Source organism: Clupea harengus, chromosome 18 (assembly GCF_900700415.2).
Source record: "Clupea harengus chromosome 18, Ch_v2.0.2, whole genome shotgun sequence".
Classification (NCBI taxonomy): Eukaryota; Metazoa; Chordata; class Actinopteri; order Clupeiformes; family Clupeidae; genus Clupea; species Clupea harengus.
Window position 1 is genome coordinate 7,933,508 of NC_045169.1, and position 22,947 is coordinate 7,956,454.

Consider the following 22,947-nt stretch of genomic DNA (forward strand, 5'->3'; position numbering starts at 1 on the left):
TGTTGAACGATCCTAATCTGTTAAAACCAGTATAAAACAAGCATCCTCCTACATGTGTCATCATCGGACTTTCTTTTGACATCTGCCACTGTATTCTTTTATCCCATTAGTGGGAGATCATAATGGAGTCTTTCCTGAGGGAAGAATATAGAAGTGTTTTACCGTGTCAAATTGTCTTATACTACTATAAAATCTCAAGAATACCATATAGACCTCTTGTGTTTGAGAACAAAACAGCCCACTATTATCTTTTAAGAAAATGAGTTTTGTGAGCATTGGGTAATTGAATATTAATTTACACACCGCCATCTCACCTCTTAGCTGTACAGCATGTGTCCGTTGGCCCAGGTTCAGTTTGCATGTCTTCCCTCCCGGCTGTCTGGCCAGGAGTGCTTCAAGAGGTGGTGGAGGATTGCTTATCCTAGATCAGCTGTCTAGGGTGGGGGCCCAGATGAACTCTCTTTGGAAGGGACTGCTTATCCAGACATGTTTGTTTTGTCTAGTGCACTCGGGGACCTAGGTTAGCTCATTTTGGAATAGCTTTTGTGTTGTGTTGGGCATATGATTTGGATATTTACCTTGGCCTCTTTGAAGCCACTGTCTTTTGGAAGTCAGCATAATTTGTGTGCAGTCTGTGTTGTGTGCATCAGATTCCTGTTGTCTGGGGGAGTAGACTTTGTGTTTGCTATGGTGGAATGTTAAGGTCATAAGTTCATGTTGCAGGGATTACGAGCGCAGGGTTTTCAGCACTGTTATGGATAAGAATGGAGCTTGAAAACCTGCTATGACACACCAACAGCCCTAAGAAAGTCTCTTGCATATTGAGTGTTGCAAAAAAGAAGACAAGGACAGCAGTTCAGCTACTTCTGATGTCTGTTGAAACAGTTAACATTTTGGCCTAGTCAGAACCACATCCAAATGTCTTTGGTTAGCCTTGCATCTCTTAACCCCTCGGCCTGATGTGGAAATGTCCAGGTGTGCTCTGGGTCATTGGAACAGCTTTGCTTCTGCTCCTTTCTGGATCTCTGATAAAAACAGCCCAACTCGGCTCAATGTTGGGCGAGCCAGTAATGGAATAACCAGCAGTAAATCCCTCTTAGTCTAGAGGAGGAAGAAGAAATGAAAGATTGCGCTTTTTGCCATGGATTTATGAGGGAAGTATAAAGAGAATCTATAGGGAACCATTGCTGTATCCTTTTTATTCTTTTTTTTTTTTGCAGGGGTGGGGGATTTTAGCACAAAGTACCAGAACTTAGAATGCGAGAGTTGGAATGGACTATCATAGGGGTGATCTCCGGGTTTTTTGGGTCCAAATAACACAGATAAATTCTAGTTTTGGCGCATAAATGTAAAATTACAGTCCTGGTAGCAATTAGATATTTTTCAACATTGACATGTGGAAAAGGTTACTTGTGTTAGTAACTATGCCCATGGCCGTGTTCTGGCTAGTGCTATCAAACAACAAATAGATTGGTAGGCTGAATTCCCTGTCCATCAGAAAATGGACAACTTCGGCCATACTCTGAAAACATTATTCCTTCATCTGCAATTTCCGTCTGGTAAAGGCCACACCAATATCTATCCTTGTTTTCTGCCGTTGCCTGTCGTGATTTCGTTTCGCTTCATGCTTTTGCTTCTTTGACTAGGATTCACGCAGCCATATTCAAGCTGTCTCTTCAACTTAAACACATAGAAGCCCTCTCTAGAGCCAGTGTTGCCCGTTCTGGGCTACTGGACAAACATGGAGGTGCCTCATGGTGGCCTCCCGCCCTGGAGGACGACCGGCTCCTATGTAGATATGAAGGGCTCGTTCTAAGCAAACAGAACTACATCAATTTGTAGTTACAGTTGATTATACACTAATGAAAACTGATAATTACGAGTACTATATTCCATTATAATATTCCATATTAACATTTATAGGCTAAACATGACGAGTGGCTTAAAGAGTTTCTCTGAATGAACTGTTACATTAACACAATAGTTGTGTTGAGGTCCCGTTTTCTCAGTTTGACTGACATAGCAAAATATAGGAAACTGAAACTTCAATAAAAAGTAATCAAAGTAGCCATTAGCCCTCAAAGTTCTTAGCCAGATACACCAGCCAGTTAACATTTTCCGGCTTTCATGCGGCGGCATGACGTAATACCGCAGACAACTATAATAACGAAATACCGCTCACCCCTATGTAACCATGGTGACATGGGAAGTAACAGTCTAAATCCTGAATGTCTGTGGAGTTTGTGGATTGGAATTACAAGCGGCAGTTTAAAATGCATCAGTGAACTTGGATCACGGAGCTGTCGGAACACACATTTAAGCCTTGCGAAAAGTATTTTGGAACAGACGTTTCTGTTCGAATCGATTAAGCATGATTGAGGCCGTCTGACTGTGAAGGTCTGTTGAGGGACCGAGTCAAACAATGGAAATGTTTTGCAGGCCCATATTACCACACACTTCAGATTGAAATCTATGTCCGACATGCATTGTTAAATCAACGAGGCCTTGAATGTCTGTTTGTGGAAAACTACTGGAAGGTGTTTGTCTGGGGTCAGTTCCTGCCAATCCTCAGTACCACCAACCAGATTGGCCCTCCTCAATGCTTCTCTGCCGGTTTTCGCTCTCTTTCTCTATTGTGTTCTCTGTCAATCTCTCAAGCTACTGAACTCTCTCTTTCTCTCCTGCTATGCTGTTCAGAGAGAGATGGTGTGTGGAGGAGGACATTGCATCTACTATAAAGGATTTGGGAGCACTTGTGTTTAACTCATGATATAGACTGGGAGTCATATCCACAGGTCTTTCTTTTCTTTCTTTCTTTCTTTCTTTATTTCTTTCTTTCTCTCTCTCTCTCTCTCTCTCTCTCTCTCTTTCTTTCTCTCTTTTCTTTCTTTCCCTCCCTCCTTTCCTGGCTGGTTTGAGGCAGTGGAATTGAAGACTTCTCTCGAGTTTGGGGGCTTGAGAGGCTGGCTGGCTGGCTCGAGCAGGGGCCAGCCACTGGCGTTAAAAAAAAGGGCCCGACACGAACACACCCAGAGACCGTAGGGACCAACACACGATATCACAGCCAGACTGAGAGAGCGAGACCTCCCAGAGGAGGCCTGCAAACAAAGCTCACACGGCCATTATGAAGGAGAAAAAAAACACGGAAGAGAGAAAAGGACAGAGGGTGAGGAAACGAGAGACCACGACATGGGGAGGAAAGTGCAGCGGTGGGATGGTGGGGAAAGGGAAAAGAAAATGAGCACAACATCTGGATTCTGTGGACAATTTCACGTGCAAAACTGGCCAAGGGGGCTCTTCACACCTCCATGTATGTGATGAAAAGAGGGCTCTTCAGTCTTAGCGCGGTCACAGTCAAGGTCTTTTTGTGAAAAGACAGAAAGACGAGGCTTATCTCAGTGCAGTGAAATGTAATTATGGTCTCAGCCTTATCTCCGTGGTTTAAACGAGGCACCATTCTGTGCGGCTGCCAATGCGACGGCAGGCGGGTCTCGAGGTAGCAGTTGAAGCGGAGTGGAGAGGAGGGCCCCCACAAAGGAGACGCCAGCGAGGCACTTCTGAGAAGTGAAGTACAGTAACTGGACTCCTGCCGGGGTTGCAATGGGGCTAATTGTTACCGAAAACAGTTGGACGGGTTTGCCTCTCCAGGGACTTTCATGCACACACTTTCTTCCAGTCTTTTTTTTTTTTTTTTTTTTTTTACACACACACACACACACACACACACACAGTTTTTGCTGCGCACAACCCAAGGGAGTGTGTGTGTGTGCCTCAGCCCTTCACACTTCTCTCCTTCCCTCTGTTTCTCTCTCTCTCTCACACACACCCACTGTAATTGATGGCCAACTGTGTGTTCCCACTGACATAAGGCTCATTGTGATATCAGATATGGCTCCTTTAGTTGCACTGGGCTGTATAAAATCCAGTTTGTCGTGAGAATCTGCGTGACCTCAGTCAGCGTGACATTTCATCAATATACTGCACACTGCACCTCATGCTTTCTCTCTGCCAGTCTCCTTTGATGTGGTCTGTTCTCCTCTCTCTGTCGTTATTTCATTCCTCCCGTTTTCTTTTTCTTTCTGTTTTAATGCTTCATCTGTTCATTGTGGTTTTTTTCCATTCTATCTCTCTCTCCTACTCTCTCTCTCCTCTTCTCCCACTTTCTCTCACTTTCAGTCCAAATCATCTTTCTGTATTCTCGTTGACATTTTTTATGTTGGTCTTTGTAGTCTACAACATCCTCTCAACGGAGGACATCTGTGTCCGGATGTCCGCTGTATGATGTGTTTGAACTACTGGAATATTGCTCTTTTCCGAGGGCAAGGACCTTCCTGTCCTCCTAGTATACTAAAGACAGAAACACTGACTGCTGTCTCTCTCTCTCGCTCTCTCTCCCCCGCTCTCTCTCGTTCAGCTGGTGTCGTCCGATGCAACAGCGGCACCGTTAACAGTAGAGCCCCCCGCCCCTGTGCCAGTGGAGGTGCGCGCCCCCTCTCCTCCTCCCCCGCCATTGCCCCCACCACCAGTGGAGAGGACGGGAGGCATCGGGGACTCCAGACCCCCCTCCTTCCAGTAGGTTTCCTACAGATCCATCCATCCATTGACAATACACACAATATCGAACACAGTCAAAGAAAACTATGGGGTGGATATGTTTTTGCATATAAATAGTGATCAAGCTTAGCTGAAATGCTACATTTTAGTTAAGTTCTGGTGAACTGTCTTCATTTTAAAGTTAACAATATGTAACTGCAATTCTACATGTCTAAAAAATAGGTGTGACATATTTTGTTATGTAAACTTGCACAAATATAACCAAGCCTCACTGAGACTAAATTGTTTTTAACACTAAAACAATATGTTTCTTCTATATTGATGTCTTCCTCTCAGTCCTAATGCAGCAGGCAGTGTGGAGACGCTGGACGATACGACGGAGACGGAGTCAGTGGTGTCCTTCAGGAGGGAGAGACCCAGACACAGAGAGGGCATGGACCAGCATGGTGAAGAGCACAGCACTCATGGAATACACACACACACACTTATCCACACACACTCATCCACACACACTTATCCACACACACACACACACACACACTCATACACACACACACACTCATACACACACACACACTCATACACACACACACACACACACACACACACACACACACTCATCCACACACTCATACACACACACACACTCATACACACACACACACTCATACACACACACACACTCATACTCACACACACACACACACACACACACACACACACAGACTCACACACACAGACTCACACACACTCATCCACACACACATACACACACACACACACACTCATCCTCATACATTCACTCGCACAAATCTCCCATTCAGTATGCAGGCCGATGTGCACTACTCACATGCATGCACTTAAACACTCGCTTATACATTTGCAAGGTAGTCATGCACATATACTTAAGCATATGCATGCATAAACAGTGTCTTACAGACACGCAGACAGACACGCAGACAGACACGCAGACAGACACGCAGACAGACACGCAGACAGACAGACACACACACACAGGTATAGCCTCCATTGACACATATGGGTGCATACACGAACACATACGCGCACCACACCACTATAGCACTTCTTCATATGACTTACACACACAATCATAGATGTAGGTGAACACACCTGTACACACACATACATATCCATGTTCTCCACACACATACCAGCCCACACAGGTCATAATCAGGGAAAGATATCCGCACTAGTGGAACATGGCGCAGCATGGTATAAAACATAGGCCATCTGGAAACACACACACACACACACACAGAGAGTCTGAAATCATATAAATCAAAAGTCGGGGACGCTGGGGGATGTGGATCAGCACATATGCAGTATAAAAGCACAGGCCTGCTTGAAACACACACTCACACCCCAGACCCAGACCACAGAGCGGATTGTCTTTGAAAGCAGCGTCTGCAGGGTTTGAGGAGTGCCTCTCGTCCAGGCCTTGATGTGGCGAGGAGACGCGCGCCTGGCTTGGGCTGTTTACTCAGACACACACACACACACACACACACACACACACAGACACACACACAGACTCACACACACACACACACAGATGTGGCGAGGAGACGCGCGCCTGGCTTGGGCTGTTTACTCAGACACACACACACACACAGACACACACACAGACTCACACACACACACACACAGATGTGGCGAGGGGACGCGCGCATGACTTGGGCTGTTTACTGCTGCTTTGATTGGTTCAAGCCTCTCTGAGCCACTACATCAGGGCCGACACCTCAAAGTGTCACCCTCAGTTGATGGATGACTCTTCTTCTCTTTTAGCCATTCAGTCTCTCAGCGTTCATCTGGTGCTTTGTCTTATGTGTGATCTTTCTCTCTCTTGCTCGACTGTTTTCCAGCTGTTGATGTCTGTTCTAATACCCTCTCGCTCTGTCCTGTTCACCCTTTCTTCAACATCTTGTTGTTTTATGTCTTTCACTTTCTCTCCACTTTTTTTTCCTCTCCTATCTTCCTCTTTCATTCTTCCCATCACAGCACCTTTGCCACTTCTTATTCTTGTAAAGATCAAACATGAACTCCCCTCGCTCCCCCTCTCACCCCATCTCTTGTCTTCCTCTTTTGGACTATCCATTGTTCTCACGCCACTTCTTGTATCGTAGATCAAAGATAATATGAGGAAATGAGAAATATCACTTCTGTAAATCCTGACATCTCTCTGTCTGTCTGTCTGTCTGTCTTTCCCAGGGCCGCGGGTGAACGGTCAGACTCGTCTGGAGCGCCATCTGGCGGGCTACGAGAGCGCTACTACAGTGATGAGCAGCGAGCTGGAGACCACCAGCTTCTGCGACTCTGACGACGATGACACAATGAGCAGGTGGGCGTCCAGCTGTCATGGCCGCCGTTCTGTTGCCATATCAGGATCCCATTATAGGGCTACCACAGTGTGTTTATGTATCTTTCTCTGTTTGTGTGTCCCTTCTTCCTGCCATCACTACTGTGCAAGGGACCAGTTACGTGTGGCTAAAATGGATTGTTCAGTTATGAAGGTGCACTTGTGTACTTGGTTCATAACTCAGGGGATTCTGTATGACATTGCATTTAAAAGAATAATGGCGATAGTAAGTACGTGCAACAATCTGTTTGAAGACAAACAGCAAGGGTGAGGTGCAAAATCAGTCAAATGTGTCAATATATAGATTCCCCTAACCACCCAGTTACTCATATAGTGCTCTTGGCTTTGCAGTCAGCAAACTCTATACTATAGACTTGTGGACTCCATCTGCTGGTGCTAGCTGGGACTGCTGGTGCTGTCTAAAACATTTATCATACCAAGCCTTTTCTTCACTTCTTTGGCAATAGTTATATACAGTGCATTCAGAAAGTAGTCAGACACGTTCACTTTTTCACATTTTGTTATGTTGCAGCCTTATGCTAAAATAGTTTAATGTAATTTCCAAGCTACACACAATACCCTGTAATGAGAAAGCAAAAAAGGATTTCTGCTAATTTATTAAAAAGGAAAAAGTGAAATCACATTGAGTTAAGTATTTAGACCCTTTGCTGTGACTCTTGAAATTTAGCTCAGGTGCTTCCCATTTCTCTTGAACATCTTGGAGATGTTTCTACACAGGTTGTGTTGACCGGACATGATTTGGAAAGGCACACACCTGTCTTTATAAGATCTCACAGCTGACGATGCATATCAGAGCAAAAACCAAGTCATGAGGTTGAAGGAACTGCCTGCAGAGCTCAGGGACAGAAATCTGAGAGGCTACAAAAACAATTCCGCTGCTTTGAAGGTTCCCAAGAGCCCAGTGGCCTCCATAACCAGGACTCTTCCTGGAGCTGGCTGCTCGTCCAAACTAAGCAACCAGGGGAGAAGGGCCTTGGTTAGAGAGGTGACGGAGAACCAGATGGTCACTCTGGCTGAGCTCCACAGATCCTGTGTGGAGATGGGAGAAACTTCCAGAAGGACAACCATCACTGCAACACTGATTTGGGCTTTATGGCAGAGGGGCCAGACGGAAGCCTTAGTGAAATAGACATGAAAGCCTGCTTGGATTGTGGAAAAAGCATTTAAAGGACTCTCAGACCATGAGAAACAAGATTCTCTGGTCTGATGAAACTAAGATTGAACTGTTTGGCCTTTATTCTAAGCGTCATGTCTGGAGGCAGAACTCGGCTTGGTGTTGGCAGCATTATGCTGTGGGGGTGGTGTTCAGCAGCAGCAACTAGGCGACTGGTCAGGGTTGAGCCAGAGCCCTGACCTGAACCCAATTGAACATCCTTGGAGAGGCCTGAAAATGGCTCTCCACCAATGATCCCCATCCAACCTGTCCAAGCTTGAGAGGATCTGCAGAGAAAAATGGCAGAGAATCCAGTGTGCAAAGCTTGTCGTGTCATACCATAGAAGACTCGAGGCTGTAATTGCTACGAAAGTGTTTAAACTAAATACTGAGGAACGGGTCTGAATACTTAGGTCAATGTCAAAGTTCAAAAATCTAAGTTTTGTTTTTTCATTTTAATAGACTTGCAAAAAAAAATAAAACCCAGTTTTCACTTTGTCATCATGGGGCATTGAGTGTAGATTGATGGGGGGGGGGGGGGGATGAATTTAAGCATACAGCTGCAACAAAGCAAAGGCTCAGAATACTTTCTGAGTGTGCTGTATATGGAAAAAAAACTGTCTTGCCCCGTAAAAGAGACTCTTTGCAGCAATGATTTTGAATTTGTATAGCTCCAGTTGATGTGCTTATCATACAGTATGTGTTAGTGTCTCATGGGCTTTGTGGCTGTTAGCTGGTGTCCTGTGGAGAGTCAGCAGCAGTGATATTTTGTGTTTTTGTGTTTTCAGGTTCAGCAGCACAACAGAGCAGAGTACAGGCTCCCGGCTTCCCAAGCGGCACCGCAGACGCAGGAAACAGCGCCCCCCAAGGCTAGAGCGGGTACCTACAAACCAAGTTTTCCCCACCGCTCCTTGAACTTTTAATCTAACTGAAACGAATACAATTATCTTGCATCTGAACATCAAATTCATTGAGAGTTGGAGGCTAAGAAAGAAAAGCCCCTGTAAAAGGAAAATTCTTTTTCTTCCAGGCGTCATCCTTTAGCAGCATGACTGACTCCACGATGTCCCTGAATATCATCACTGTCACACTCAACATGGGTATGCACATCTCCCTCCCTCTCTTCTGCATTCTGGAACAGTTTAGCGTGTAGTATTGATAATGCTTTACCATACACATTTTTTGTCTGTTGCCATATAGTGAACACTGCCATTACAATTTGAGAAGTATTTCAAATTAAACATTCACATGGCAAGTGCCTAGAGTTTGTGGAGTTTAACCCTGGTTTCAGTCAGGTAGTCTTCTGACCTGAACTCTGGTGTGGTGTCTGACTGATGGTGGGATTGTATTGATGTGTCTGATAGAGAAATACAACTTCCTGGGAATAAGCATTGTGGGCCAGAGCAACGAGAGGGGCGACGGGGGCATCTACATCGGCTCCATCATGAAGGGCGGGGCCGTGGCTGCAGATGGCAGGATCGAGCCTGGAGACATGCTTCTGCAGGTGTGTGTGTGTGTGTGTGTGTGTGTGTGTGTTATGTGTTATGCTGTATATGTACTATTTATTTATTTATTTATTTTTTAAATAGATTTTGGTTCTTGCTGTTATGAACCAAGTCATAATGTATGGTAATGTTTGATCACAGTGGCTATAATGGCATTTTGTTTTGTAACAAGGTGAACGACATTAACTTTGAGAACATGAGCAATGATGATGCCGTTCGGGTGCTGAGGGAGATCGTACATAAACCAGGGTGAGTTTGCTATGTTCGTGAGAAGGCGTTTTAGACTGAAAGAAATAAATGTTTGCGTGTTTGCATGTTTAGGTCTGTAGGTGTTTAATGTAACTGTTCCTGTGCCTCCCTCAGGCCAATTATATTGACCGTAGCTAAGTGCTGGGATCCTTCACCTCAGGGATATTTCACTCTTCCACGCAGTGAGTGTTCTGTCACCTACTCAAACATCAGTTTCAGAAGAGATGGCCTTGGTAATTCGAGAACAAACACTAAATAAATACTCTCTGTGGGTTAATTCTGCGTTAACCTTATCTGACTTACCCTCCTCCTTTTATTTCCTCTAACTTCCTTTTCTTCTCTTCCCCCCCCCCCCCCCACCTCAGATGAACCAATCCGCCCCATAGACCCAGCGGCGTGGATCAGTCATTCAGCGGCCCTGACGGGGGCCTACATCGCCTATCCTGGCAGCTCCTCCCTCAGCACCATTACCTCCAGCTCCTCTGTCACCGAGACTGAGCGTGAGTCACACACACACACACACACACACACACACACACACACACACACCCACACCCACACCCACACCCACACCTCCTGCATGTCTCTCTCCTTCTCTACCCTGAGCTTTCTCTCATTCAGTCTCTGTGTGATCACGGATCCTCCATATCAGACTCTTGAGTGTACATGCAGACGACAAACACATATCTGATGCTTTTGTGGTACTTTTTGTGTTTATTTTCTGCACTTCCTCTCTCTTTTCCTCTTTCTTTCCCGGTGTGATTCAGGATCAGAGAGTAGAGATGCTGTTGTTGTACTGCATGTGCCCTGTCATTACTTACGCCTGGTTCACATGCATGCAATTAAGCTTGGCTCAGGACTGAGTTTTTTGACATTATGCAGAAAAGAGAAGCAAAGTGCTATATCATTCTAATGGAAATGATAGGGGATATTAGATAAGAGCAATGTGGCTGCGCTTTCTTGCTTTGATGTATAGAGTCAACCAGGAGGGCTATAACATAGTATAACTGTAGTGAGCTCCCCATTACGGTCAGAGGAAGACAAATTGTGATTTTGGCCAAACTCCTTTGCAAGTGTTAAGTCTCTGTTCTCCTCCACCTTGCTCTACCTTGACTTTTCTTTCTGAGCTCTCGGTCCTCCTTGATGTCCTTCCTCCTGCGCAGTGTTGCATCTGTGCATCTGTCTGTCCTTGATGTGCTTCCTCCTGCGCAGTGTTGCATCTGTGCATCTGTCTGTCCTTGGCTCCCTGCCTCCTAGTGTACTCCTATCCTGCAGGAAACCTCAGTCCACTGGCTGCCTCCTCCGCAGTCTGCACAACTTCCTCCCCCCGCTGGGCTTCTCATGTTGGGGTCAATGATTTATTGATTCTCCTTCTCCCCCCCTCCTGTCTTCATCCTCTCTTCTCTCCTCTTTCTCTTTCTCTCTTCAAACCCATCCATCCTTTTGGTCTCCCTCCCTCCCTTCTTTTCAACCTCTCATCTCTCTGTTTTTTGTCCTGTAGGCTTTGATGAGTTTAACCTGTCTCTGCATTCGGACATGGCGTCGGTGGCCAAAGCCATGGCCTCCCCGGAGTCGGGCCTGGAGGTGCGGGACCGCATGTGGCTGAAGATCACCATCCCCAACGCCTTCCTGGGTACGTGCGGACACCGAGGAGCGAGAAAAGAGATCATGAAGCGAGGAGAGGGAGAGGGAGGGTTTGGGAAAGAGAAACAGAGAACTGTAGAAAAGAGGGCTAGAAATATCAAAAGGCAAAGAACAAACTAGTGCAGTTCCAAGATTGAAGTGAGGGTAGAGTGTGGAGGTCATGCAGTAGAGTGATGCATCAGTCAGAGAAGAGGAAACAAATGTGACCCCTTCGTTCCCTAGAAACGAAGATGTACTTGAATACTGCCCGATATTGGTCTTGTCAGGGGGATGTCACACCGCCCTCTCAGGGTCTAAGGAAGGAAGTGCAAGCTGTTCTAATAGTACAGAGTAGAGGGTATTGGAAAATGGTAACCTTTTTGTATTTGCAAAGATGAGTGTAGATCACTGAATTTGTGTGTGTGTGTGTGTGTGTGTGTGTGTGTGTAGGCTCAGACGTGGTGGAGTGGCTGTACCACCACATCGAGGGCTACCAGGACAGGCGTGAGGCTCGTAAATACGCAAGCAACCTGCTGAAAGCCGGCTTCATCCGCCACACGGTCAACAAGATCACCTTCTCTGAGCAGTGCTACTACATCTTCGGAGACTTCAGTGACTGTGAAAACTGTGAGTAGCCCCTGGAACTAGAATCATCTTAGAATCGGAATCACGAATCATCTTAGAATCAGAATCACGAATCATCTTAGAATCAGAATCATGAATCATCTTAGAATCAGAATCACGTTTATTGGCCAAGTAAGTTAGCACTTGCAAGGAATTTGACTCTGGGTTAAGTGGCTTCTGATTGTACTTTTTGATTCTACCTTTTACCACTAACTCTCTGCCTGGTCTGCCAATGGCTAGCTAGCTAATACACTCCCATTCCCTTTCATTTATTACAAGTGTGCAGGTCCATGCTAATCTCTCTCCTCAGTAGTCCAACACAAGATCACTTTACCACTGAACTGAGATCAGCCAGGGATATACTTTGCCTTAGTTACACCTGAATGTCTGTATCCAAACTGCACTGCATTCTATTGCACTATACTTATTCTAAATCCATCTAGGGAGGGGCCTTAACAGAGTTACTGCTACTTAGAGACATTATGCAACAATTTGCTACTTTTTAATGCATCTTTTTATAGTAAACTAGTTTTTAAAATAGTACCGTTGTGTGCTTGCTCTAAGGGGGTTCAGGGCCTGGGCTCTGTAAGTGCTATATAAATTGAATTGAAAAATTATTAAAAGTAATTTCCATGGTATGTGGTCATATGAAGGACAGATACACACACCTGTCATTCCCATTAGCTGCTTGGGATATGCAGTTCTGTGGTTCGGGTCAGACGGCTCCCAAAAAATGTTTTAAAAAACAGCGTTCACAGCAAGACCTCACCAACTACATTGCCAAGTTTGCATGCTAGAAAGCCCTTTTTATAAGTTCCAGCTATGCTGCTGTTGGTGTTTTGCGAGGGTTTTTGCATGCCTTTTCAGTAGCTAGGTACATTGCTAGTTTTTTTGACCAAAACTCTGCTGCTGCAGAGAAACTGCTGCTCGAAGTTGTCAGATAAACTGACCGATTGTTAAGGTTTGACGAGGCTTGGCCAGTTGCAGTATATTCAAGCTAGACTGAGGTCTAGACCTTGGGGCTGAGACCACAACTGTTTCCAGCTCTGTGCTTGACTAGTTTCCCTAAATAAATGAATAAAGGCATTTCTGTCTTTCTCTCACCGCCCACGTGGCTCCCCTCACATCTTCTGTCTTTAATCTCTTTTCTCCTTTCGTCCTCCTTCTGTTTCTCTCTCCCCTCAGACATGGCCAACCTGACTCTGAATGATAACGACGGCTCCAGCGGGGCCTCGGACCAGGACACGCTGGCCCCTCTGCCCCTGCCCGGGGCCACGCCCTGGCCGCTGCTGCACTCCTTCCCCTACCAGCCCTACCCCCACCCCTACTCCAGCCAGCCGCCGCCCTACCACGAGCTCTCCAGCTACAGCTACACCCCCGGCAGCACCGGCAGCCAGCACAGTGAAGGTGAGACCATGACTTCATGCTCACACACATACAGTCACAAATGCATGAAGTGGACACTAATATGCGTTTATACACACACACACCCACACACATTTAAAGGCATACATGACACACAGCTAACATTTCTCACTCTCTACGACATACACAACACATCTGTTTGTGACACACAATACTTGATAGTAGTGTACTTGACGTGTATGACCTGGAATAATATGATGTTGCTTTTTAACAAAATGAGCTGTTTAATGGACTTCCCATTGGAGAACTGAGAATGTAATACCACTGACATTGATAATGGATTGTTTTTTTTTTATTATACTGACAAATTCATGTTGGTAATAATTCACGTGGGTAATTAAGCTGTGACGTTGGCTCATACATCTCCTCCTCTCCTCTCTTCCCTCTCCTCAGGGAGCCGTAGCAGCGGTTCGACACGCAGTGACGGTGAGCGGCGGCGTGGCGGCGGCGGCAGCACCAAGAGCGGGGCGGGAAGCGTAGTGGGGCGGGACGAGAAGTCCCCCGGTGGTGGTGGCGGCGACTCGCGCTCGGGCAGCGGCAGCGAGTCCGACTACTCCACCCACAGTAGCCTGCGGCGCGGCAATCACGGCTCGCAGTCGGCACCCAGCGAGCACGGCAGCCACGTGAGCGGCCGCTCCTCCTCCTCCCTCCACCACCGAGGGCCGCCGCCTCCGCTTCCTCCGCACCCCCACGCTAACCACCACCCGCACATGCCCTACCCGCCGGGCATGCCGCTGCCCTACAACCCCATGATGCTCATGATGGTCCCTCAGCACCCCCACCAACACCCTGGCCTGGGAGGCCCGCACCCCGGGCAGCACCCGTCCGCCGGCATGCTTCACCCATCCATGGGCCTACCCCCATCCTCCACCCCCGGGGGTCCCCCCGGCGCGCCCCCAACCCGTGACCTGGCCTCCGTGCCCCCGGAGCTGACGGCCTCACGTCAGTCCTTTCACCTGGCCATGGGCAACCCCAGCGAGTTCTTTGTGGACGTCATGTAGCGTAGCGGAGTCGTGATGCTAGTGTTGGGGGCATTTTGTGCATTAGTGTTCATTTGTGTGTGTTTTGGGGGGGTATGTGTATGCTGGTAGGAACAGGGTTTTAATCGTAGATCAGAAGAATTTTGTCTATTGCAAAGACCATGGACATGACATGGTGAGAATACTGAAAATACTGATTTTTTTTTTTTTTTTTTGAAAATGCATTTAGTCCTGGTCTACACAGCACACAATGAAATGTACCTCTTAGCTAATCTTTGTTTTGGGAAAACGGTGGGTAAAAAAAGAACAAGGCCAAATTGTGAAATCTCTTCTGGTTAGCTGCCCTCTACCTAAAAGTTCAAACGAACCGCATGTGTTGTTCATGAGAGTGGTAGAATGAGAGAGAACATGCCAGAGTAGAGATCTCTCCGATCAGTCTAAGTTCCTTTCATCCCTGTCCATGAAAAACTTTTGTTTAAGTACAGTGCAGCTGAACAATCAAAGGATCAAGTCCCAGGATCCAAGTCTCTGGTCTGACCGTGCGACATGGGTGTTGTAGCAGTTGCGTTTTTTTTTTTTTTTTCTGAGCGTGAGTGCGCACTGAAACTAAATGTAAACATCCTCAGGCTAACCAGAAGATCAGTGGTGGTCCTTTAACCCCCAGATGACTGGTTGAGTGGGACCCCGTTGAACAAAAACACTGCAGTAACAGTACGGGTTACGTCCTGCGCTAGTTCAAAGGTCAGCAGTAAACAAGAAATATCCTTAATGTTTTATGTTGCCATCTGGAAGAAGTGGCAGTGTGAAATGTCGTACACCATCTGGGTTTAAAAATCCACACAGGCATGGTGCATTCCATGAATATCAGTTACATACCACATCAAGCTGAAGTTTCTCAAACTTGGTGCCATGAAATTATGAAGGATTGGTCTTCCCGTGTATGTGTGTATATAATTACAGTGTATGTTTATCATGACAAGATGCTGTAGTTCAGTATAGTGTTGTTTAATGTGAAATCTTTGGGGAACATGGTTGCCTATTTTGGCCAACTAGGCACAATTCGGTGTCTCTCAGAAAGGCAGTTTTTAGATTGTGGTACGAGTGAGGGGTACTTATCGATAAACCAAATTTAAGACAGGGTACTTTTGGGGGATGGAATGTTTCAAATATAATTGTGTCTCCCTCATTTTCAAGATAAAAAAAAAATAGTGACATTTTTGTACAAATATTTTCGTATGTAATCAAAAAAATGGTACCAAATGTTTATCATGACACTTTTTTTTTTACACTTTTTTGTTTTCAAATAAATGTATAATAGACTGAAATACTAATGTGGTCTTTTTCATTTGAAATCAAGTCAAATACAACATTTATACAATGACCCAATGAAAGAACATCCTGAGCAGCATGTAGAAAATGGTAAATGTCTGACACCTACTGGATGAGTGTTCTTACATGCAGTAACGCACAAACTCGATTTCTGAGTGATGTTTTTAAGAAACGATGAAGGGCTTTATCGGTTTACCATTCTATTTAGAGATGACAGTATTAGTTACAAGACTGGACCTAGGCTACATTAAATTAACTTGATGTGCTTATAAAAAAATCCATATTAATTTAAAGAATTAACTAGTTCTGTAGTTGAAAGGCTTTTTTTTTTGAAGCGCTGAAACGTGCCTTACAGCTGAAATGGGGCAATTGGAAGTGGTCATACAAGCATCCAAACAAATTTGGGTCCTGTCTAAACATCATTACCCAAAATGCTTTCTGTTTTTTTTTTCTTCTATATACTTTCTGGCGCACTGCAGTCCAATCGAAGCTGCCGCCTACTACTGGGATGAAGGTTAATGGCAGGGGGGAAAGGCATTTGACCCAACGTGGCCATAGATAAGGCAATTACTAGTTTATTTCTCTAGCGTCCATTCTGCGCCGGTTCATCTTCAGTTAGGGGCGTGGGCCTGCCGCAACTTTCATGCCAAGCTGCTGCTTTAAAAGTGGGATGTCCCCGATTGCCTCGGTAAGAATGAGGAAATACTGAATAGCAACGGTCCAAGGGAGACCACGTCCAAAGACATCCGACACACGACTGACCGGCTCCTAAAGTCAACGTCCGACTAAGCAGAGCTCTCCATGGGGGATTTAGGAATCACGAGCGATGTAACGCGTGAGTACAGACCACGTTTCATATCAAAACTAAAAGTCAAATCCACTGCAGATAGACTGGGTGTTTGAAGGGCGAGTATCAACTGTCTTGATATATCTTACTTACGACAGAAAGCACCGGTATCAAACGACTGGAATTCGTTACGAATGATGGCTTAGGTCAGTTGGAGATGGGACTGTGTTGACGAGTTAGGCAAAATTACCGTGATCGTCCCGTGACCTATACTGGCTATGGATGTCAACAAGAAAGTCAGTCAAGTTTCGGGTTATTTTTTTTTCTAATGCAGAAGTCTGAAAAAAGAAAAAAGATTTCAGCGTGTGTTGCAGCTTCGTTCATACGTCTATCGACGGATGTTGGCCACAGCTGCGTGATGACATTATTGAGAACAGTCGCGTGATTTTGATTGTTTTGGTTCAATAAAGTGGTTTGTGATGCAAATCCTGTGGCTCTACAGTAAACGATCTAGTCCAGTCTTTTGTAGGCTGCAGTTGCCTACATTTGCTACCTGTACCTCCCAACTAGTACAACTGCTGGGAGACACTTTTTGATGTCCTGTCGACATGCAATACCCATGACCCAAGCACCGTTGGGCAGAGTCGACACAACTCCGCAAAGGCATCATCCGATACAATTTCCTGAAATACAATCATACATGTCCTTTAGACAGTTGCAGACTTTATTGTAGGCCTACTCGTGTGGAATTCTGAGGAATATTTATTAAAGAAATGTATGTAGGCTAGTTCCTATACACACCTGATTTTAAAGGCAAATCCCTATGTAAACTGTTTACCTAAGTCTGATGGCCCAGCTGTAGGTTAGCTCCTGCTGACTAAATACTGGATTTGTCCTTGTCGCTGTTGAACATGTGACATCTTTCGATAGTGTCCTCTCATCCTCTCCTACCAAACACCCGCACAGCTGTTGTCTGCATGATCCAAAAACTCCAACCGCGGGGCTTATTTTATTAGCAAGTGACATCTAGCATATTATGTTTAGGAAAATACACACGCGCTCCAACGTGAGCCGCATGCTGTTACTTGAGTGTGGACTCTGGAGATTTATGAGTGCACAGGACGTTTTCTGTGTCATTTTGAAGGTGAATAAGCGCTGACGAAAGGGACATCAACTTGTGTGAAGGTAGATATACCTGTATGTGTGCGTCAGAAGAGGGGAGGCCTGAAAGCTATTTTGGGCCCAAAGATTTCTTCTACGTCACCTCCCACACGCAAACACATACGTAGGGTTCTGTGAGGGCACCCAGAAAGTTAATCTATTCTACGTTTTTATCAAGCCTATCTTCCAAGCATGGGCATCTGTTCTTAGTTGATTAATATACGCTGCTCATACCACTCCCTCAGAGAAAGAGTTTGGAAGGAAATGGTGGATGGAAACCATGTATATGTGGCAGGCATTCTTTTCAGTGTGGAACTATTTCGTTTCTTAATCTCACTCATATTGCAGAGGTCAGGGAGGAAAGCTCTTTGCGAGGGATTAGATTACCCAGTCGAGAAATGAGAAGGGAATAGAGAGACTAATACAATGAGATACAAGTGGAAGCTCTCCTGGGCAAAACTCCAGTCCACTTCGACTGTCAGCTGTTTTTGAACCCTCAAAAATTGAACTGAGGGGATCCTTTTTCTCTTCCTGTAATATTCCTTTCTCGTGGAAGTACTTCCTTCTGTCCTTAAGGCTTTTGCGTGTCACTTGGAAAAGGGCACTAAACATCAGATAAAGAGTGTTAATCAAGTATGTCTGAGTTGTTGTACTAGAAACAGCACACTGACTTCCGTGTTATTTTTAGAGTTATTTTAGATGTCCCCTCTTAATTTGTTTCCTGTGTCTTAGTTTGTTTTTTTAACAGATGTTTCGACATTGTATGGTTTATATCCCTGATGGCAAAAGGCCAGTGACCCACGGTCGGCCCACTGGGGTCAGAGCTGGTGGTCCGCTGGCCTTTTTTACTCATCTGCTTTCGGGCAGCCCGCTGGTGAGTTACAGACAAACGGCCCACCCTGTCAACATGTTTTTTTCTTCAGTCATTTATATTTACATTAAGTCATTAAGCAGACGCTTTTGTCCAAATCGACGTACAAGGGAGAGAACAATCAAGCTACGAGCAATCGAGACCTAGATTAACAATAAATACAATTTTTCATAAGAAATAGAAAAAAAGTGCAGGAATGTAACCACTGTAAGTACAAGTTAAGTACTAGTAGAAGTGCAAGTTATGAAGGGAGGTGCTCTCTGAAGAGTTGGTTTTTCAAGAGCTTCTTATAAAGGTAGAGAGTCATTGATACTTCTTCAGTCACGGACTAGAAGTGGCGTTCCATCAGAAGCATCAGAGCATGCCAGAAGTGGCACACCACCAGTGGAGTGCCGACCAAAATCCACCGGTGGACCGATATATGCTTGCTATCTGGGATGTTTCTCTGCCTTAACATGACCTCTTACCTGTACTAACTGCAGTGTTCTCAATATTTGTATGCTCTTTCCTTTCTTCTTCTTGTCTTTGCTCTATACTTATGTCTCCCTCTTTCTGCCCCTCCTTTCTCCTACCTCCATCCTGTCATACAGTAGGATATGTTGGCTAGCGTTTATGTAATGGTTTCTCTAGTTTGTCCTTTGAGTGTTATGAGTCATGTGGTGAAGCATGCTAGCCTTCCGGTCGGTTGAGGCACCTGTCTTAGACAGCAGAGTGGGAATGAGAGGGCAGGGCCATAGCAACGGAAAGAAATGGCATGGCGACAACCAGATGAGTGACCAAAAGTGGTTCTCGCCAGTGCCTTGATTCTGTAGGGCAGTCCTCCTGGTGTTTTACACTCTGATGGTCTCGGCCTCTCTCCCTCTTCCTCTCTCTCTCTATCCCGCTCTCTGAAATGTCATGTCTTACTAGTGTGGCCATTAGTGCAGTGTTGCTAAAGCAATGTGCTCATATCTATGGTGAGTCCATAAAGCGGTTTCTGTCCGTTATAAACACAGCATGCCAATACATGCACAGACACACACATGTTAGAGATGCAGGTAAAAGTCTGTCTATATATGTTTGTGTGTGTGTGTGTGTGTGTTTTTTTTTGCGTGTGTGTGTGTGTGTACGCTTTCGTTCTACATGTTGGACACACAAAGACACAGACATGGTGGACAATAGACTCTTTGTCAGCCTGGGAGGCCTGTTTGATTGAATTTTTTGAGGAATGCTGCACACGGTGGAGAAAGGGAAAACAGTCAGGCCGGGGCGTTGCACAGCGCTACTGCAAACCCCAGAGCCTGTGACCTTTTGACCTTGTGATAGCGCAGCACATCACAAACATAACCCCCCACCCGAGCCCTCAGCTCTCGATTCCATGAGAAAGTCAGAGGAATGTGGGGTGAGATTTTATGTGTGTTTGCCTATGTGTGTGCATGTGTGAGTGCATATGCTACTGCATGTGCGTTTCACTGTGTGTGAGGGCGAGCTCTTAAGAGTCTGTGCATACATATTTAACAAGAGTTGGTGAGCAGCACATTTACAGCAGCCACTGAGAAGTCAGCTCTGACAGACGAGAGAGAGATGGAGGGAGGAAGGGAGAGAGCGAGATAGGGAGGGAGGGAGAGGGAGGGGTGGAAGGGGAGAGAGAGATCATGTGAACGAGACAGATAGATAGACAGACAGACAGAAGGGAAAATGAGAGAGAGAGAGAGAGAGAGAGAGAGAGAGAAACGGTAATAGAGAGTGAAAGAGGAGGACTTAGTGGTGGTATGCTGGAGACAGAGAGCTGGCCCTAAGGGGGTGGGTTCCCACAGAGAGGAAGGGAAGGGATTTGGGCTGGATAGAAAGCAGATGGGAGGGGCTCATTGGCCTTGCATGAGGGGACGGAGGGGTGAGGGCCAGGGAAGGAGCAGAGGGGCAAGAGGCGGGCTGCTCCCTTTCCCCAGAGAACACTGAGGCGTCCCAGCCAACGTCTGACCATTGACACTGCTGCCTGGTGCCCTGCAATGGTGTGTGTGTGTGTGTGTGTGTGTGTGTGTGTGTGTGTGTGTCCTACGTTGGAGATGTGTGACTGTTCGTTAGGGTTACTATCTTGTTCATTGTGTCATATTTGTATGTGCTCATAAATGCATGTAGGTAGGATCACCAAAACAACCACTGTACAATTACAACTACAAATTATATTTATTTATTTGATCTCGTATCTCAAATACGAAATGTGCAATACATTCCACCCTTTAATGTATAACTATACAGGCTGTATATACTGTACTTCTTACGTCATTCTCTTACCATTTCATATTTATCTCTGCACTTCTTGCACTCCCCGCTCTTTGCACTACTTGATTGAGAGAGAGGGAGAGATGGAGAGGGAGAGGAATGGAGAGAGAGAGGGATGGAGAGAGAGGGAGAGACAGGGGAGGGAGAGGAATGGAGAGAGAGAGGAATGGAGAGAGAGAGGGATGGAGAGAGAGAGGGATGGAGAGAGAGGGATAGAGGGAGAGGGATAGAGGGAGAGGGATGGAGGGAGAGAGAGGGAGGGAGAGGGAGAGACAGGGGTAGGGAGGGGGAGGGAGGGATGGATGGAGGCAAGTGGAAAGTTACTGGGGGATGCAGCCATCCTTAGTCAGCACTCTGATGACAATGACTGCGACAGTGATGCCGTCTGGCTGCTGTGCTGGCTGGCCCGCACGCTTAGTCGCTCGCTGTCAGACAGAGTCACCGCTATCCCTCTCTCGCTCTTTTCTCTTTTTCCTCCTTCTCTCTTTACTCTGTCTGTCTCTCTCTTACTCTCTCACTCTGTGTCTGTCAGTGTCTTTTATTCTGTTGTTTCCAGCTTTGTGAATTACAGTCATTCATTACACCAACATGTATCACCAAAGTGCTAAAGATGAGATGAAGCATTGTTGGAATTATGGAATTGCACTGCATAAATTGTTGTCAGTGCTTTCAGCACCTCTCTTTATTTATAACATACAATTAATAAATTGTCCTCCTCAGAAAGCTCCTCATGCTGTTTACTTGGCCATGTTCAGCACCGTAGGAGAAGGCTCTCTCTCTCTTTCTCGCCTCTTGTATACATACACAGCCACACACACATACTCATGCATGTCATCAGCGTTGCCATGAGAATGAAACTGTAGTGGGTGTTTGAGAGAGGAACAACTACAACTCTCTGATTGATCAAAACCTCAATGCCCTTTCTACTAAAGGAATGTCTGTATGGAAAACCCTGTATTGGCATACGTGTTGTTCCTATGTTGTTATATATAAGTATTCACATAAGGAACATAGTTTGACACATTAACCATTAGTTGTTTGTCTGTTACAGCGGTTAACCCGGATGACATCAGCACGAACACGGACGTCCCGACCAAAACGAACGGCCCGGAGTACGTGGCATTCGGCCTGGTGCCTGTGTTCTTCCTGCTGGGCTTGCTGGGCGTGCTCATCTGCCACGCCCTGAAGAAGAAAGGGTACCGCTGCACAACGGAGGCCGAGGACGCGGAAGCGGAAGCGGCGGCGGAGGCTGACAAAGAGCTTGAGAAGGACGCGGAGAGAGGTGAGCAGAGCAGAGCAGAGCAGAGCAGAGCAGCAGCGACTGTGGCACCAGGAGTGTGGGAGGTACCACTCTCCAAAAAAAGGGGTGTTCAGTCATCCTGGGAATGTACTACCCTCTACAGTTTAGTTACAGTTTCATTTGCCCATTCAATATTTAGATGTTTTTATTCAAAGCGAAAATAGAGATTTTTTTCCCCATATATTCCAGTATTTTGCTCCCCGGGTATAGAAGCCATGACCTTGTAGCTGTTTGACCTTGACCCATGACCTTGTAGCTGTTTGCACCTTACTCTACTAGTTAAGAAGCTGGAGCAATGTGTTAGGAGAACACTGTATAAACTTACCTTGTTATTATAATGCAGTTTGTAGTACCAGTACAAAGTTAGACTACATTTTCCATTTGGTCTAAAAAGCATGGAGTGAAACCAGTTTAAAATGCACAGTATAATGCAAGCGCATATTTAGAGCGTCCATCCTTGAAGCACCTTAGTTAAAAAGAGACACGATTCTGTAGTACAGAGAGTCTCATATGGAACTGCACCTCTCTCCATCTCAAATATCGTAAGGGACAAATTATTATTATACTTTTTAAATATGTATTTTTTGTTCTGTTTGGTTTACCTTGTATTTGAAGGTAAGAGTTGAATTAGAGTGCAGTGGATGAAGGATCATTTATGATTTTGTGAACTGTACCTGTCCAAAGTTCTTCATGCGTGCCACTGAGCTGCCGTAACCAACAACTTGG

At 45.7% G+C, this 22,947-nt stretch overlaps 2 protein-coding genes across 2 annotated transcripts in view; both read left to right on the forward strand.

Moving 5' to 3' along the window:
• Positions 1-4,381: 4,381 nt before the first annotated feature.
• dvl2 (dishevelled segment polarity protein 2) lies at positions 4,382-15,836 on the forward strand (the record flags this gene model as incomplete). Its single annotated transcript, XM_031585525.2, has 13 exons — positions 4,382-4,572; positions 4,891-5,000; positions 6,784-6,913; positions 8,894-8,984; positions 9,136-9,205; positions 9,470-9,609; positions 9,783-9,859; positions 9,974-10,041; positions 10,225-10,359; positions 11,361-11,492; positions 11,933-12,109; positions 13,292-13,513; positions 13,925-15,836. Coding segments are annotated over 13 exons (2,151 nt in total), but the record flags the coding sequence as incomplete, so codon positions are not given.
• Positions 15,837-16,277: 441 nt separating this feature from the next.
• The window catches only part of LOC105907150 (RELT-like protein 1), a 29,474-nt gene continuing 22,804 nt past the window's right edge, over positions 16,278-22,947 (forward strand). The window contains exons 1-2 of the mRNA XM_031584778.2: positions 16,278-16,675; positions 21,973-22,203. Of these exons, the coding sequence (XP_031440638.1) occupies positions 16,642-16,675; positions 21,973-22,203 (265 nt within the window). The 5' untranslated portion in view covers positions 16,278-16,641. The remainder of the gene's footprint in view (positions 16,676-21,972; positions 22,204-22,947) is intronic.